The sequence below is a fragment of the Pleurodeles waltl genome, chromosome 12 (assembly GCF_031143425.1).
Source record: "Pleurodeles waltl isolate 20211129_DDA chromosome 12, aPleWal1.hap1.20221129, whole genome shotgun sequence".
NCBI lineage: Eukaryota > Metazoa > Chordata > Amphibia > Caudata > Salamandridae > Pleurodeles > Pleurodeles waltl.
This window is the reverse complement of record NC_090451.1, coordinates 511,165,215-511,183,997: the sequence shown is the minus strand read 5'-3', so window position 1 is coordinate 511,183,997 and position 18,783 is coordinate 511,165,215. Positions and strand designations below refer to the sequence as shown.

Here is an 18,783-nt window from a genome sequence, read left to right as displayed (position 1 = left end):
GCAGGAGAGTGCCTCTCTGAGATCCAGGAGGAGAAGGTGGTGTGGACACAGAAGTAAACAACTCTTACATCCCTGTTTCCCTACTCCTAGTGCTGCTCCTGCAGCCTCTGAGGCTAGGGGTCGCAAGGAAAGTGCCAGGGGTTACAGGGGCAAACCAGGGGTTGCAGCTGCGACCCCTGTTGACATCTAAATGACATCCATGTGTTAGAATCACACACACTCTAGTAGTTGCATGCTTCATCATCTGGGCACATGAGGATGCGGGTGCTTAAATAGGGGTAAAATCTTTTCCTCATAGCAAATACGTTTGGTATGGGATAGTTGTATGTGTAGTCTGGTATTAAATCAAAGCGTTTTTTTGTTTGGGCGCACAAAATCTGCAATATGGAGGTAGGAAGGTTGTTGAATTTCATGCAAGCTTGAGAAGCATGCCTTGTAAAGTCAGAGAATCCTGTGTAATCTCCCTTGTTCATTGTAGCATCCAAACACTTCTTACGATTTCATTACAACCCTGTTCTACCATAACAATAACACAGCAAAAGATGATTTCAAAAATCCTTTTCGCCTTTGTTAACCATGAAGGTATTCATGAGGTTAATAAATGCTATGTAGAAACCTACTATTCTAACGACAATGTGATTTGCTCCTTTATGCTTTTGATTTGTTCTGTGCTATATAAAACTTGAAATAAGATAGGGATAACATAAAAGTGTTGTGGGACTGCTGCCATAGGTACAATGTTTGAGCTTGTGCAACGCAATAAGACATAGGTAAAAGAAATGGCAAGTGTCAAGGATTACCAGATGCTCAGAATTGTACTAACATAGAAAATATTGTTATTTGTACAGGGCAGTTTAAAATTGGAAAAGTAGCAGAAGCCAGGGTTTTTCTGCTCTGTAATATAAACTTAAAACATCAAAATTTGAGGAACCAAGTTACTTCAAAAAAGTAAGATTTAAGCCTTTTTTAGCCGCCTTCAAGGTTTGGGCTCAGATAAAACGGCGTATGGGACTGGGAAAGATTACGGCTTATACACCAATGAAATTTTCAGCTATCTCAAATCACATCTTTAGGGATCCCATAATAGATTTTTGGCGCTCTAGGGGAATAAACAAAGTTGGAGACTTGTATTGTAAATCCGGTTGTAAATCATTTACGGAATTGCAGTCCCAATTTGGCTTACCTAAGTCCAATTTTTTAAAATTTTTGCAAATAGGAAATCTTTTACAGTCTCAGAAGTATGACAGAGTACAGTTGTCGGAGATCCCGGTAGTTGAGGCTGTTAAAAATGGTGCAAAGATTGGCAAGCTATACAAGTTACTAACAGAGTTACAAGTAGATGATATGGTACAACAGAATGAGCTGGATTGTACGAATTGGGGTGGCTGGAGAATGGGTGGACCAATCTTTAGCCATGGCTGATACAACATTTCTATCAGCTAATTTGAAAACCCAGCATTACAAAACATTGATGGACTTATATTATACTCCAGCAAAGCTGAAAAAGTGGGGGACATCCTCTGGAAGCTGCAATCGATGTGGGGGAGTTGAAGCTGAGATAACGCATATGTTTTTTGCATGCCCAATGTTGCAGGGAATATTAAACGAGATAGAGGTATTCCTTAAGAAGATCACGCATTGCAATATTCGGGTTACTGTTATGCTGGTAGTATTAGGAGTCGTGGACTCACCCGAAAGTATGGAACCTGCACTGTATAAAATAAGGCGATTTTGATTTCTGTCAATGGCAATATACCGCCTATGTATTGCCACAGATTGGCTCAAAAAAGAACCCCCCACGTTTGAGGGTTGGCGCTCTAGATTACTTGCCATCTATAATACTGAATTAAGTCTTTATAAGTTAAAGGGTCATAAGAAGAGATATAGAGGAGAACGAATGTGGGCACCATTGACTAGATGGTTGGAATATCAAGACACAGTGTAAAAAAAAATTAATTGTTTCGATATGTGATATACATAACTGTTTTATTTTTTAAGGTCCTCTTTCTCCCGTTGTTTCGTTTGTGGGTATTTTTCTTTTTTTTCCCGTTTTTTTGTTGTTGTTCCGTTTCTCTGCACGGATATACTATGTCTTCTTCTCTTGTTTATTTCTTGTATAACCCCCTCCCTCCGACATATTAAAAAAAAAAAAAAAATGAAAAATAAAATACAAAAAGACACTTCAAATGGAGATTAAAGCTGCTTAGACTATTTCTAAGTGATTTAAAACAAACAAAGACAGAATTGTCATGTTTAAAAGAAGATAGCTATTTGTACAAACATTCCTATTCAAGTATCAGTTGAGCTGGTAAATAAACAAATGGTCAGTAATTTTCTTTGCGACAAGTACCACGGTGTGTATACACAGTGATGCTTGTGACTAGTTTGCAGCAGCTCTGTTAGGGTTGTGAGAGCAATACATATTTTCAGGTCTGTAATCTGCTGAACTCTGACTTGTAGGGAAGGTCGGACTGGTCAATGGAGTCCTGGCTATAGCGAATTTGCACCCTTTGTGTTTGCTGACTAATTATTGATTTGCCTCAGCTGCCACATAATCTATCATCTACTGCACAATCTGTAGATGTTAACAAAACAAATTGTTTCAACACAAACGGATCAAAAATTACTAAAAACATGGAACACTTTTTGCTGCACAGTAGAAGAGCTGTCACGAAGGTTGGCTGGTCATCTTTCTGTTACTTATCGCTATATTTGGGTTCCAAAGTGGTACTAATGAGGTGAAACCTTTGCCCAGATAGTGTTAATGTGTGAAAATGACAAAATAACAAATTGTTAATTATGGGGTAATACTATCAAAAAAATTGGCATTATGCCACATAATTTGTCTTTTCTTGGAGCATAATTTAGTAAACCTTGCCACATAACTTGGTCCTACCCCACTGTATAATCCCAGTGGTCCTGCCAATAAGATAATTTGGCTGAACCAGAAGGTTTGATCTTGCAGGTCAGTAGGAGGGCCAATTTTGGGGCTGTTTGTGCACACACACTCCCATGTAAACACCCACCCACCAACCTGCAAGCACGCACACAACATACATTTAAAAGCATGTTTTTAATATGAGCTGCCACTGTGTTCCAGGCACTGACTTTGCCGCCTCTGAGGACAGGGATTGCAAAGGCATTATTAGGAGTCGCAAGGGGCAAGCCGGGGTTCGCACGTGCGACCCTCTGGCTGCCCCTAAATGAGGTCCATGGCACGAAGTCCCCAATTCCTTGCAATTCGTTGCAAGGAACCTATACAGATATATTTGTACAAGTTCAATATGTCCCTGATTTGCAAATAGGGAACCGTTTTCTGATTCACTGATGAGGGCCACTTTAGTTTTTCTGTCCCAGTCCGATCCTGCCGGCAGCTAAGCGCGCCCTGCCTTCCAGCGGTCGAAGCCTGCACTGCTAGGCCGTTGTCACTGCTGCTGCCTGTCAGTGTTGGCGCCTCCTCCAGTATCTGTTCATTTTCTCCAGGCTGCCCCATCCGTCTCCATTAGCCTGACAGGAGGCTGGAGCTGCGAGTCCTGTGAGGCACTTGGTACCTCCCTAATGCGTCCTGAGGGAGACCAATGTCAGGCCCAGGCCCAACCTCTAACTTCAGCAGCTGTACCTGTCCTCCTGCAAACCCAAGCCTGAGCTCTGCCACTTCTGATAGCTGTAAATTCAAACCAAATAAACTGTACACAATACCTCCCTTCCCGCCCTTCCCCTAATCTCACCCAGTCGTTGTGCTACCCTGCATTCCTCGCCATCTCTTCGCCCTCGCGCTCCCCGGGCCTGGCAATGTCCTCCTCGCCATTCTCCTGTCAGCTCCCGGCTCTCCTCGTCGCGTTTCTTGTCTCGCATTTCCACTCTTTCCCTTTCCTAGCTCCCTCCTTTCTCCTCCCCCCCTAAACTCATGGCAGCCCCTACCCCGCCAGTCTCCTGACTCCCATTTCTTGACTGTTTTGTGCGTTGGTTCTAATTTCAGTTTATTTGTTCTCATTTGTTTTGCTTCCCTTTTCTCTCTCCGGTGTCTCTCTGCGCTGTCTCTGTCCTTTCTCCGTCCGTCCCTCCATGTCTCGTCCTTCTCTCACATTCACAGGCTCCCCATCCCTTCTCGCGTTTTCCTTCTCTCTCTCTCGGCCCCTAACTCTCCCCTCGAGCTCTCCTAGCCAGTGCCCGAGGACAGGTACTCACTACACCAGGGCGCCACCAGCGACATAACACGGAGCACCTGTTTGCTACTGAGGGGTTCAGGGACTCTCCCCGTGGGTCTGCTGGTGACGCAGACACACTCAGCAACAGCGGAGCTATGGGTGACAGCAGACGCACCAGAAGAGCAGCGGGGGGTGACAACAAACACACTGTTCACCAGCAGATATGAGGGTGACAGTATACACATGCAGCAGCAGCGGAGCTCAGGGTGACAGCAGACACACAGAGGTCAGAGCGACAATGTATACAAGTTCCTATAGCAGTGACAGGGCCCGGGTAACAGTAAGTACTCGTTGCATCAAGAGTGACAGAGCTCTCGGGGTGACAACAGTCACACGTGGCACCAGCAGAGATCAGTGGGATAGCAGACACACATTACACCTCAGATAAGGGTGACAGCAAACACACACCAGAGATCAGGGTGCCAGCAGACACACACGACACCAGCAGAGCCCACAGTTACAGCCGACACACATGGCAGCTCAGAGATCAGACACCCATGGCACCGGCAAATATGAGAGTGACAGTATACACATACAGCAGCAGAGCTCAGGATCACGCAGACAGAGATCAGGGGGACGGCAGACACGCATGAGATCAGGGTGACAGCAGACACACATGTCACTAGCAGACATAAAGTTGACAGCTGATCGCACTGCACCTCAGAGATCAGCGTGACAGCAGACAGGCAACTCTGCTGAAAAGTGCCGGCACTTTTTTTGCAAATTAAAAGCGTAGGGAGTGTTTTACCTCCCCTCGTTCTCCTTTCCCGTTCATCCCACCCACGCTATTCCCTTCTCTCTTCCTCTCTCTATGCGGCTCTCTCGCCTCTCTCCTCTCCCTCCCTCCTTCCCCGGCCTCACCCCTCTCGCGGTGGTAATTACAGTGGAGCCAGCTGCTGTCTGGTCCAGGCTCTGCGTGGGCCTGGCTCGGGCGCAGGCCTGTCTGGGCCTTTTGGAGCCCTCGAGTCTCTGCAGGGGCCTAACTTCAGACGGGCCGGACTGACTCTCTCCCCTGTGACTCCGTCTGGACCCAGAGAGCAGAACCAAGCTCCAGTTCGCCAGAGAAATGCCCGATAGAATAAAAGGCCATTCTGGCCCCTAGGGCGCAGTTGGGGACCACGTGGGTTCTGCGAGGAGAGCTGTGTGAAGTTTTTACAAAGCAAGTTGAGTTTTGCTAAAATCCCTAAATACCGCCCTACTCATGGTCGAGTTTCCTGTTTTCCTACATATCCCCCTTGGTTTAGTTTGCCCCACTTACCAGACAGATGTGGTGTTGTTTACTCGCAAGTTACATTTTAAAATCAATTCCTCCTGACTTTGAAACTGGATGAATGTTTATCTTTTTCTCTCAATCTTTGAAAATGGGAGGTATGTCTGTACGTAATTTCCAAGTAAGCAAATGCGCAGTTAGCGGCCTTATGCAGCACGTGTGGGAAGAACAATGCCAGATTTGATCTGCTATCAAATTATATGTAAGTAATTTATAAGTAAGCAAGATTACAACTGGAGACTCGAAGACTGACAATAATAGGCAAGAAATGACACTCGTGGTCGATTTATCTACCAGTTCATACTGGGTTACAATGTTTATGTAAATACTAAGTAAACAGGGTAAAGCCGGAGACCATTCTGGGCGTTTGTACCAGGAAGAGTGCTTAATGTGCAGGTGGTGGGCTCAGAGCGCATTTTGGACATCGTAATTTGTTTTTCGTCATCCGATTTTGACCAACAGCAAGTTAGAGGATGGTGGGAAAAATAAAAAAGGCGAGGAAAATAAATATGTGAAAAGATTGACAAAATGTGAAAGCGGTATGAAAAATAATCTGCAAGAGTTACATAAAGTGGCAGGAAGTGTAAACTCATTGAAGAATTTGAAAAGGGGTGAGGTGAAATTCGACAATCCTTTCATTCGGAATCCTCAGTGCCAGCATCTAAGAAAAATGTTGGGCGCCAGCACTTTGCTGTTTTTTTTATTATTTTTTAAATATATATATATATACACATATATATATATATTTTTTTTTACAAATCAAGCACTGGCCAAGAGTAGGCAGACTAGGTGGGTTTGGTGATACATTGAACCGTGTTCAAATCTGTGTATGCAAGTAACTGAAAGAAGAAAACATGATCGCTCTAGAGAAGTCAGTGAAATACGAATTCTGGGAGAGGCAGGTTACATCTGTCATACAGGGTCGGTATCACAGTGTCAGGAACAAGCAAGTGGTTAGTGGGCATGGCGGACGTACCAAGATAAAACGGAAGACAGAGGGATTTTTTTTCTTTTGGTCGACGTCAAGCGCAGACAGATGGGCCAGACCATTTCGCTATGACTGTGTCTTTAAACCCAGTCTATATAGTTCTCCCAATTTCCAGAAGGGTGTGACGGCAGCTCTAGAAACGGGCAGCCACTTTGGGATTGGCACGCCAGGAGGGATACTACTCGCATCCCTGCTGGTGCCATCCACAAGGTGGCGGTCACGCCCGCGCTGCCAACCAAACCCCTCATTAGATAAGCGCTTCAGCAAGCCCGGCCCGCTGCACGCCCCCCCTCCGCCGCCGCGCAGTGGTGCCGTCCGGGGATGGGAGGGAGATGTCATCCTGTGAGCTGTCATTGTTATTTTCCAGCCGGGGATGCTGAAGAGGTGAAGGAGCTGCCGGCCGCGGGGGGCACCGAGGACTAGGGACGTGCCCCCCACAAGGAGGAAGACCAGGGCAGCCCGAGGGAAAGGGGGGTCAGGAGACCGAGGGGGGCGCTGGAGGAAGGAGAGCCGTGATCACCGGACCCTCCCTTAGGCACCTGCGCCCCCCACCATGGCCACCAACCTGAGCGATATCATCAAGCAGGGCTACGTGAAGATGAAGAGCCGGAAGCTTGGGGTGAGTGCGGCTCATGGGGAGGGTGCGCCCTGGGGAGAGGAGGGTAGAAAAAAATGGGAGGGGGCTGAGAGGGCTTCCCGGGCCTTCGGCGGCAACCAGTGGCTGACATCCATAAGCATAAAAAGGGGGGCACGATAAGTAAAGATGAAGGGGACACAGTCCGTGGTCTTTTGAGGGAAGCAACGGGTGGCAGCTGCAGGGCGATCAAGAAAAGACATCTGTGAACACGACGGAATGCATTGGGTGACATCCGTAGGGGGTCCCGGGTGGTCATAGACGACATACACGAACGAGGATAAGCATCACTTACAAGGGCGTTCATAGGAGAGAGCCCTGGATGAATGAGCAGCACACACCTGTGGACTGAAGCGAATCTTGGCGTTTCCATTTTTTTGGCGATAAGAGAGCTGAAGCAACGGGAGGTTAAGTGATTGGCCCAGTCTCACACATTTCAGCGACGTGGGGAACCGGGATTTCAGTTTATGTCTCCTGATATTCAGTGGTCTCGTTTATAGTTAGTGATAATGGAAACTCTTCCAATTTCTGGAATCATCCGGCTGTATTTCCTCGATCATACTGTCCCCATCGTAGAAGAAATTCCCCTGGTGGATTCTCTAGATCTATAATTTCTTCCAGAAATTGGAGAACAGTTCAATGCCACCGAAGACCATATAAGACCCTTGTGGCTTCAGCATCCGATTATTACCTGGGAAGTAGGCGTGAACAACACAGGCATTATCCAAATAGTGTCTCGGATGCTCTGGGTGACATTGTACAGCATTTGGGAACGATGGGTGTCACCCATAGGCCGTGGTATTCATATGGTATCTGGGGTGCAGTGCCTGAAGAGGGCAAAGAAGATGCCATTCAGTGAGCATTTTGAGGGGAATGGCTGAACGCCATATGGCATCTGGGGTGCAAAACCTGAGGAGGGCAAAGAAACCCTCCATCGAGGTATCTGGAGGGGAATGGGTGAGCACCATGTGGTAACTGGGGTGCAATATCTGAGGAGGACAAAGACACTATCCATCGGGTATCTTAAGAGGACTGGGGGAAGGGTCATATAGATCTGGGGGTGCACTGCATGAGGAGTGCAAAGATACCTTCCAGAGGATACCTTGAGGGGAATGGGTATGCGCCATATGGTATCTGGGGTCGTGGGTGACCAGGTCATGGGTAACATCCGGAGCAGTATCGCTAGCATATCCGTTGGACGTGCTCAGCATCAATGTCGTATTTGCGGATAGGTTTTGCCGTGGGGCACGGCTACACCCTTGTGCTATGTGGAGAACAACAGGTAGCGAGGGCTCATGCACAGTAAGTAGATACATTATTTGGGGGCGACTGGTGACTTGGATATGGTTCTTAGTTGGTCGTGAGCGAGGGGGGCATCCCCCATGTGGGTTCCCAGGAAGGCGATGCTCAGGTATAGCCAATGCTTAATTTGTAAATAAAAAGGTGCCGGTGCCCAAAGCCGTCCTCAAACACTCCGCTGCTGCAATTAATGTGTGAACATGGAATACTCAGGGAGAGTAATCCTGAAGCCATCTCGGGCCTCTTCAATCCATATAAAGCCACTCCCTGTCCCTCCAGCTCACTCTTGCAGCTTTCTACTTTCTCTCTTTGTGACGCTTTTTCGTTTTTCCCTTCATCCGTCTTTCCCATGTGTCTTTTGCTCGCAGCAAATGCTTGAGGCAGAAGAGTAAGCCCCGGCCCTCAAAAATAAGTGCCGGTGCTCAGCACCGGAAACAACAAGCACAAATTACGCACTAGTGTATAGAACAGCCACAGGTATTTTTAAGGACTACTGGTGATTTCGGGGACTGGCGGTGACATTCGGAGCACAGGTAGTGACCTGGGACTTACAAATGCGTTCGGCACTAAATAGGGGACATTGTAGGCAGCGAACAGCGGCGTCAGTATCAATAGTGTAGCAGGTGCAGTGGCAAACCAGATGTTGGGGAAGCATTTTCTTGGCTTTCAGAAGGGCTCGTTACTCCCCGCAGCGCCACGGGTAGCAGAGATTTTCTTTTAGGATTCTACACTTGATATCCATGCATTGTAGATGTTACCGGTGCCCTGACGCCGATCCTTAGGACACTACATGTGATATTTCAAATATGTAAGGCGACAACGAGGGCATCACAGCTGATATTTTTGGCACATGTGATTTGAAGTCGCCTGGGTAGCTTGCGGAATACTCCGGGTGATACAGAGAGGAATGCCGGTGACACTGGAGCGACACCTGTGCTATCCGCCCTCTGTACAAGGGGCGGTTGCAAGTAGAGATCCCTGGCATTAACAGGGCGAATGAAAGGCAGTAGGTAGAATAACCCCTCATTCTCCTTCTCTTCTTCCTAGAGTGTTTTCTTTCAGTGAGAGGCCAACGATGGAATGGGACTGTAAAATTAACCTGCTTACTATTTAAAGATGCGTTTAGGCCACACTCCCCTGTCACCAAAAGTGCCTATACCATTAGAAGCCCAAAGGTCGAATATGTACAGAAACTGAGCTACTGCTAGAGTGACCACGGAGAGAGGCCAGGAATTGAATTGCTTGAGGAGTAACCAGTGCTCTAACGAATCTGGTGCCTACAGAAAGAGGCCAAAGGACTTTACAAAGGAGAACATACCGTCAGCTCCACCCCTGGTGTTTAGAGAGTAGCGCGGCTACCCCCCTCCCCCGAAGTGTTAATCAGAGGACTGACTCCTCTGTCGCCTCCACTCCCGAGAGGGTTAATTACTGAGCGGGCGCTGCCGTCCCTTCTGGGCTCCCGTTTTTCCCATGTCCCGAGAGCCAGTCCCCCTGCACGTGTGATAACGTGCAAGTAGAGGCACGCTGACAGCACACACTGCACCTGAAACACACTGCACCTGCAGAGGTCATGCTGACAGCGCACACTGCACCTGCAGAGGACATGCTGACAGCACACACCGCACCTGCAGAGGTCATGCTGACAGCACACGCTGTATCTGCACACACTGCACCTGCAGAGGTCATGCTGACAGCACACACTGCACCTGCACACACTGCACCTACAGAGGTCAAGCTGATAGCACACACTGCACCAGCACATACTGCACCAGGACACACTGCACCTGCAGAGGTCAAGCTCACAGTACACACTGCACCTGCAGAGGTCATGCTGACGGCACACACCGCACCTGCAGAGGTCATGCTGGCAGCACACACTGCACCTGAAACCCACTGCACGTGCAGAGGTCATGCTGACAGCACACACTGCACCTGAAACACACTGCACCTGCAGAGGTCAAGCTGACAGCACACACTGCACCTGAAACACACTGCATCTACAAAGGTCATGCTGACAGCACAAACTGCACCTGCACCCACTGCACCTGCAGAGGTTAAGCTGACAGCACACACTGCACCTGAAACACACTGCACCTGCAGAGGTCATGCTGACAGCACACACTGCACCTGCAGAGGTCAAGCTGACAGCACACATTGCACCAGCACACACTGCACCTGCTGAGGTCAAGCTCACAGCACACACTGCACCTGCAGAGGTCATGCTGACAGTACACACCGCACCTGCAGAGGTCATGCTGACAGCATACACTGTATCTGCACACACTGCACCTGCAGAGGTCATGCTGACAGCACACACCGCACCTGCAGAGGTCATGCTGCAGCACACACTGCAATTGCACACACTGCACATGCAGAGGTCAGGGTGACAGCACACACTGCACCAGCACATACTGCACCTGCAGAGGTCAAGCTCACAGCACACACTGCACCTGCAGAGGTCATGCTGACGGCACACACCGCACCTGCAGAGGTCATGCTGACAGCACACACTGCACCTGAAACCCACTGCACGTGCAGAGGTCATGCTGACAGCACACACTGCACCTGAAACACACTGCACCTGCAGAGGTCAAGCTGACAGCACACACTGCACCTGAAACACACTGCACCTACAAAGGTCATGCTGACAGCACAAACTGCACCTGCACACACTGCACCTGCAGAGGTTAAGCTGACAGCACACACTGCACCTGAAACACACTGCACCTGCAGAGGTCATGCTGACAGCACACACTGCACTTGCAGAGGTCAAGCTGACAGCACACATTGCACCAGCACACACTGCACCTGCTGAGGTCAAGCTCACAGCACACACCGCACCTGCAGAGGTCATGCTGCAGCACACACTGCAATTGCACACACTGCACCTGCAGAGGTCAGGGTGACAGCACACACTGCACCAGCACATACTGCACCAGGACACACTGCACCTGCAGAGGTCAAGCTCACAGCACACACTGCACCTGCAGAGGTCATGCTGACGGCACACACCGCACCTGCAGAGGTCATGCTGACAGCACACACTGCACCTGAAACCCACTGCACCTGCAGAGGTCATGCTGACAGCACACACTGCACCTGAAACACACTGCACCTGAAACACACTGCACCTACAAAGGTCATGCTGACAGCATAAACTGCACCTGCAGAGGTTAAGCTGACAGCACACACTGCACCTGAAACACACTGCACCTGCAGAGGTCATGCTGACAGCACACACTGCACCTGCAGAGGTCAAGCTGACAGCACACATTGCACCAGCACACACTGCACCTGCTGAGGTCAAGCTCACAGCACACACTGCACCTGCAGAGGTCATGCTGACAGCACACACCGCACCTGCAGAGGTCATGCTGACAGCACACACTGTATCTGCACACACCGCACCTGCAGAGGTCATGCTGACAGCACACACCGCACCTGCAGAGGTCATGCTGCAGCACACACTGCAATTGCACACACTGCACCTGCAGAGGTCAGGGTGACAGCACACACTGTACCTGCAGAGGTCCTAGAGGTCATGCTGACATCACACACCACACCTGCAGAGGTCATGCTGACAACACACACCACACCTGCAGAGGTCAGAGTGGCAGCACACATCGCACCTGTAGAGGTCAAGCTGGCTGCACACACTGCACCTATAGAGGTCAAGCTGACAGCACACACTGCACCTGCAGAGGTCAGGGTGGCAGCACACACCGCACCTGCAGAGGTCATGCTGAGAGACCACACCGCACCTGCAGAGGTCAGGGTGGTAGCACACACTACACCTGCAGAGGTTGGGTGACAACACCAGCTGACAGCACACACGCACCTGCAGCGGTCACACTGACTGCACACACCGCACCTACAGAGGTCAGGGTGGCAGCACACACTGCACCTGCACAGTGCAGACTGACAGCACACACCGCACCTGCAGAGGTCAAGCTGACTGCGCACACTGCACCTGCAGAGGTCAGAGTGACAGCACACACTGTACCTGCAGAGGTCCTAGAGGTCATGCTGACATCACACACCACACCTGCAGAGGTGATGCTGACATCGCAAACCTCACCTGCAGAGGTCATGCTGACAACACACACCACACCTGCAGAGGTCAACCTGACAACACACACCGTACCTGCAGAGGTCAAGCTGACAGCACACACTGCACCTGCAGAGGTCAACCTGACAGCACCCACTGCACCTGTACAGGTCAAGCTGGCAGCACACACTGCACCTGCAGAGGTCCGGGTGGCAGCACACACCGCACCTGCAGACGTCAGGGTGGCATCACACACTGCACTTGCAGAGGTCATGCTGACAACACACACCACACCTGCAGAGGTCAGGGTGGTAGCACACACCACACCTGCAGAGGTCATGCAGAGAGAACACACCGCACCTGCTGAGGGCATGCAGAGAGAACACACCGCACCTGCTGAGGTCAGGGTGGTAGCACACACCACACCTGCAGAGGTTGGGTGACAACACACACGCTGACAGCACGCACCGCACCTTCAGAGGTCATGCTGACAGCACGCACCGCACCTGCAGAGGTCATTCTGACAGCACGCACCACACCTGCAGAGGTCACGCTGACTGCACACACCGCACCTGCAGAGGTCAGGGTGACAGCACACAGCGCACCTGCAGAGGTCATGCTGACAGCACACACCGCACCTGCAGAGGTCAGGCTGACAGCACACACCGTATCTGCAGAGGTCACGCTGACTGCACACACTGCACCTGCAGAGGTCAGGGTGACAGCACACAGCGCACCTGCACAGGTCATGCTGACAGCACACACCACACCTGCAGAGGTCAGGCTGACAGCACACACCATATCTGCAGGGGTCAGGCTGACAGCACACACCGTATCTGCAGGGGTCACACTGACAGCACACACTACACCTGCAGAGGTCAGGTTGCTGACAGCACACACTGCACCTGAAGAGGTCAGACAGACAGCACACACTGCACCTGCAGAGTTCAGGGTGACAGCACACACTGCACCTGCAGAGGTCAGGGTGACAGCACACACTGCACCTGCAGAGGTCAGGGTGACAGCACACACTGCACCTGCAGAGGTCAGACTGACAGCACACACTGCACCTGCAGAGGTCAGACTGACAGCACACACTGCACCTGCAGAGGCCAGACTGAAAGCACACACTGCACATGCAGAGGTCAGACTGAAAGCACACACCGCACCTGCAGAGGTCGGGGTGACAACACACACACTGACAGCACACACTGCACCTTAAGAGGTCAGACTGACAGCACACACTGCACATGCAGAGGTCATGCTGGCAGCACACACTGCACCTGCAGAGGTCATGATGACAGCACACACTGCACCTGCAGAGGTCACGCTGACAGCACACACTGCACCTGCAGAGGTCACGCTGACAGCACACACCGCACCTGCAGAGGTCACGCTGACAGCACACACCGCACCTGCAGAGGTCACGCTGACAGCACACACCGCACCTGCAGAGGTCACGCTGACTGCACAAACCGCACCTGCAGAGGTCATGCTGACTGCACAAACCGCACCTGCATAGGTCATGCTGACTGCACAAACCGCACCTGCAGAGGTCATGCTGACAGCACACACTGCACCTGCAGAGGTCATGATGACAGCACACACCACACCTGGAGAGGTCACGCTGACAGTACACACCGCTGACAGCACACACCGCACCTGCAGAGGTCACGCTGACAGCACACACCGCATCTGCAGAGGTCACGCTGACAGCACACACCGCACCTGCAGAGGTCACGCTGACAGCACACACCGCACCTGCAGAGGTCACGCTGACAGCACACATTGCACCTGCAGAGGTCACGCTGACAGCACACACCGCACCTGCAGAGGTCACGCTGACAGCACACACTGCACCTGCAGAGGTCACGCTTACAGCACACACCGCACCTGCAGAGGTCATGCTGACAGCATACACTGCACCTGTAGAGGTCATGCTGACAGCACACACCGCACCTGCAGAGGTCATGCTGACAGCACACACTGCACCTGAAACACACTGCACCTACAAAGGTCATGCTGACAGCACAAACTGCACCTGCACACACTGCACCTGCAGAGGTTAAGCTGACAGCACACACTGCACCTGAAACACACTGCACCTGCAGAGGTCATGCTGACAGCACACACTGCACCTGCAGAGGTCAAGCTGACAGCACACATTGCACCAGCACACATTGCACCTGCTGAGGTCAAGCTCACAGCACACACTGCACCTGCAGAGGTCTTGCTGACAGCACACACCGCACCTGCAGAGGTCATGCCGCAGCACACACTGCACCTGCACACACTGCACCTGCAGAGGTCAGGGTGACAGCACACACTGCACCTGCAGAGGTCATGCTGACAGCACACACCACACCTGAAGAGGGCAGACTGACAGCACACACCGCACCTGCAGAAGTCAAGCTGACAGCACACACTGCACCTGCAGAGGTCCTAGAGGTCATGCTGACATCACACACCACACCTGCAGAGGTCATGCTGACAACACACCCCACACCTGCAGAGGTCAGAGTGGCAGCACACATCGCACCTGTAGAGGTCAAGCTGGCAGCACACACTGCACCTATAGAGGTCAAGCTGACAGCACACACTGCACCTGCAGAGGTCAGGGTGGCAGCACACACCGCACCTGCAGAGGTCATGCTGAGAGAACACACCGCACCTGCAGAGGTCAGGGTGGTAGCACACACTACACCTGCAGAGGTTGGGTGACAACACCAGCTGACAGCACACACGCACCTGCAGCGGTCACACTGACTGCACACACCGCACCTACAGAGGTCAGGGTGGCAGCACACACTGCACCTGCAGAGTGCAGACTGGCAGCACACACCGCACCTGCAGAGGTCAAGCTGACTGCGCACACTGCACCTGCAGAGGTCAGGGTGACAGCACACACTGTACCTGCAGAGGTCCTAGAGGTCATGCTGACATCACACACCACACCTGCAGAGGTGATGCTGACATCGCAAACCTCACCTGCAGAGGTCATGCTGACAACACACACTGCACCTGCAGAGGTCAACCTGACAGCACCCACTGCACCTGTACAGGTCAAGCTGGCAGCACACACTGCACCTGCAGAGGTCCGGGTGGCAGCACACACCGCACCTGCAGAAGTCAGGGTGGCATCACACACTGCACTTGCAGAGGTCATGCTGACAACACACACCACACCTGCAGAGGTCAGGGTGGTAGCACACACCACACCTGCAGAGGTCATGCAGAGAGAATACACCGCACCGGCTGAGGGCATGCAGAGAGAACACACCGCACCTGCTGAGGTCAGGGTGGTAGCACACACCACACCTGCAGAGGTTGGGTGACAACACACACGCTGACAGCACGCACCGCACCTGCAGAGGTCATGCTGACAGCACGCACCGCACCTGCAGAGGTCATGCTGACAGCACGCACCGCACCTGCAGAGGTCATGCTGACAGCACACACCGCACCTGCAGAAGTCACGCTGACTGCTCACACTGCACCTGCAGAGGTCAGGGTGACAGCGCACCTGCCGAGGTCATGCTGACAGCACACAGCGCACCTGCAGAGGTCAGGCTGACAGCACACACCGTATCTGCAGGGGTCAGGCTGACAGCACACACCGTATCTGCAGGGGTCACACTGACAGCACACACTGCACCTGCAGAGGTCAGGTTGCTGACAGCACACACTGCACCTGAAGAGGTCAGACTGACAGCACACACTGCACCTGCAGAGGTCAGGGTGACAGCACACACTGCACCTGCAGAGGTCAGACTGACAGCACACACTGCACCTGCAGAGGCCAGACTGAAAGCACACACTGCACATGCAGAGGTCAGACTGAAAGCACACACCGCACCTGCAGAGGTCGGGGTGACAACACACACACTGACAGCACACACTGCACCTGAAGAGGTCAGACTGACAGCACACACTGCACATGCAGGGGTCATGCTGGCAGCACACACTGCACCTGCAGAGGTCATGCTGGCAGCACACACTGCACCTGCAGAGGTCATGATGACAGCACACACTGCACCTGCAGAGGTCACGCTGACTGCACAAACCGCACCTGCAGAGGTCATGCTGACTGCACAAACCGCATCTGCAGAGGTCATGCTGACTGCACAAACCACACCTGCAGAGGTCATGCTGACTGCACAAACCGCACCTGCAGAGGTCATGCTGACTGCACAAACCGCATCTGCAGAGGTCATGCTGACTGCACAAACCACACCTGCAGAGGTCATGCTGTCTGCACACACTGCACCTGCAGAGGTCATGCTGACAGCACACACTGCACCTGCAGAGGTCATGCTGACAGTACAAGCCCTGCAGAGGTCATGATGACAGCACAAACCGCACCTGCAGAGGTCACGCTGACAGCACACACTGCACCTGCAGAGGTCACGCTGACAGCACACACTGCACCTGCAGAGGTCACGCTGACAGCACACACCGCACCTGCAAAGGTCACGCTGACAGCACGCACTGCACCTGCAGAGGTCACGCTGACAGCACACATTGCACCTGCAGAGGTCACGCTGACAGCACACACCGCACCTGCAGAGGTCATGCTGACAGCATACACTGCACCTGTAGAGGTCGTGGTGACAACACACATGCTGACAGCACACACTCTACCTGAAGGAAGGTCTCCTGCATAGGGTAAAGGTGAGTTCCAATACCCTGAGTGCCCAACTGCATGTATGTAGTATCTTGCCTTTTGATATCCTCCCACCCCCCAGCGTCACACTAGTCTTGCATGTGCGCAGACGTGTGGCCTGTTTCTGAAATTAGTAGGCCCTGGACTTGTTCTGTGAGCTGGAGGTGTGCACTAAGCATGCCCTTAGAACTGGCAGTAGACTACTATCAAGTTCATGGTTTTAGTATATAAAAAGATGGTGGCATCATACTGTGTTCTTAAAATCAACAATGTGAGCAGTCCTTTTTATTGAGTCACTAGGATGGAGACCTACATGCCCACTTGTGTAACATTCAAATTTTATGTTCTTACCAAGTTCCTTGCAAATTCGCCCAATCTAAATACTAAAAAGACTGAACTCATTCTGCTCTCTCCTGAGCTCACACAATTCTTCAGCCCTGACTAGCTTAGGCATCTAAACATTACCAAATTATCTTCCTTTCTTTCACCAACAGTCTCATCCCTTGAAATCACACAAAGAAAATTACTAAATTAGCTAACTTTTGCCTCCAGGTTTTTTACAAAATGAAGCTGTTCTTGCAGTCTGACCCCTTAAAAGCTGCAGCCCATGCTCTCAATTTTCCATGTCTGGCATTCAGTAATGCTATCCTGCCAGGAATCTTCCAGTCTGCTGTTTTCCTCGTAATTCTGTCTTATAGGCCTCAGGCAGACTTTGATCCTCGTCAAATAAATTGAATCTCTTCAATCTTAACTGAGTTACACTAACTCCGTGTTGAGGTCCAAATCAAATTTAAGATTAGGTATCTATCCTACAAAGCAGTATAAGCAAGATCCCAACCATACCTGGCCAAACCTCTTTAATATATCTGGAGGCATGAGAAAGCTCAGAAGCAAAGACAACCTACTTCTGTAAATCCCTTTATTCAGAACCACCCTTATCCTGCATCAGTAATTCTCCGAAGCTGCTTGCCTCCTTCAGAAAGATGTACCTGTGGAAAGTAGGGCCAAACCCACCTATAAGTCCTTTCGCCATTGCGTAAAGACCCATCTCTTTAGACTATATTTGACCCATTGACTGTTTGTTGTACTATAGTTGAAGATGTGGGTAACCCATTTTATTATTTCTACTATTAAACTGGTTGCTTTGATGCTTGTGTTCATTTTCCTTCTTCTTCCACTAAACTGCCTTCACCCTACCCCCATTACACTTCTATTTCGCTTCCCACTTCTTCTCTTTACATACCCCATCCCTTCTTCTCCGCCTTCCCTTTACCCTCTATACTCCATCTTTCACCCCTTCCCCACCGCCTCCCGTTGCTTCCTCTCCTCATTTCTCTGGCCCCTCCTCTTTCCACTTCTTCCCTTTACCCACCCCACCCCTCCCTCTCCACCTTGGCCTGTCCCCACTGCCACCCTGTTGCTTCTTCTCCTTCCTTCCTTGGTCTCCTGCCTTTCACTTTCCAGCATTTCCCCACCCACAGCCAGTTCCTCTGTCCTTGGCCTTTACCTCATCCCTTCTCTCCCTCTTCTGGCTCCCTTCCACTTCTAAGGCTGCTTCCCTGTCCTTCCCTCCTTACCACACCCCAATCTCCCACCTTTGCCTCCTCCCATCTCACTCCCTTTTCTTGCACCATGCACTATATACAATTGTTAAATAAAATAAAATCATGCAG

At 51.1% G+C, this 18,783-nt stretch overlaps 1 protein-coding gene across 1 annotated transcript in view; it reads left to right on the top strand.

Annotated features, from left to right (window-relative positions):
• The first annotated feature begins 6,768 nt into the window (after window positions 1-6,768).
• DOK4 (docking protein 4) overlaps window positions 6,769-18,783 on the top strand; it is a 130,731-nt gene continuing 118,716 nt past the window's right edge. Inside the window, exon 1 of the mRNA XM_069217327.1 lies at window positions 6,769-7,085. Within this exon, the coding sequence (XP_069073428.1) occupies window positions 7,020-7,085 (66 nt within the window). The 5' untranslated portion in view covers window positions 6,769-7,019. The remainder of the gene's footprint in view (window positions 7,086-18,783) is intronic.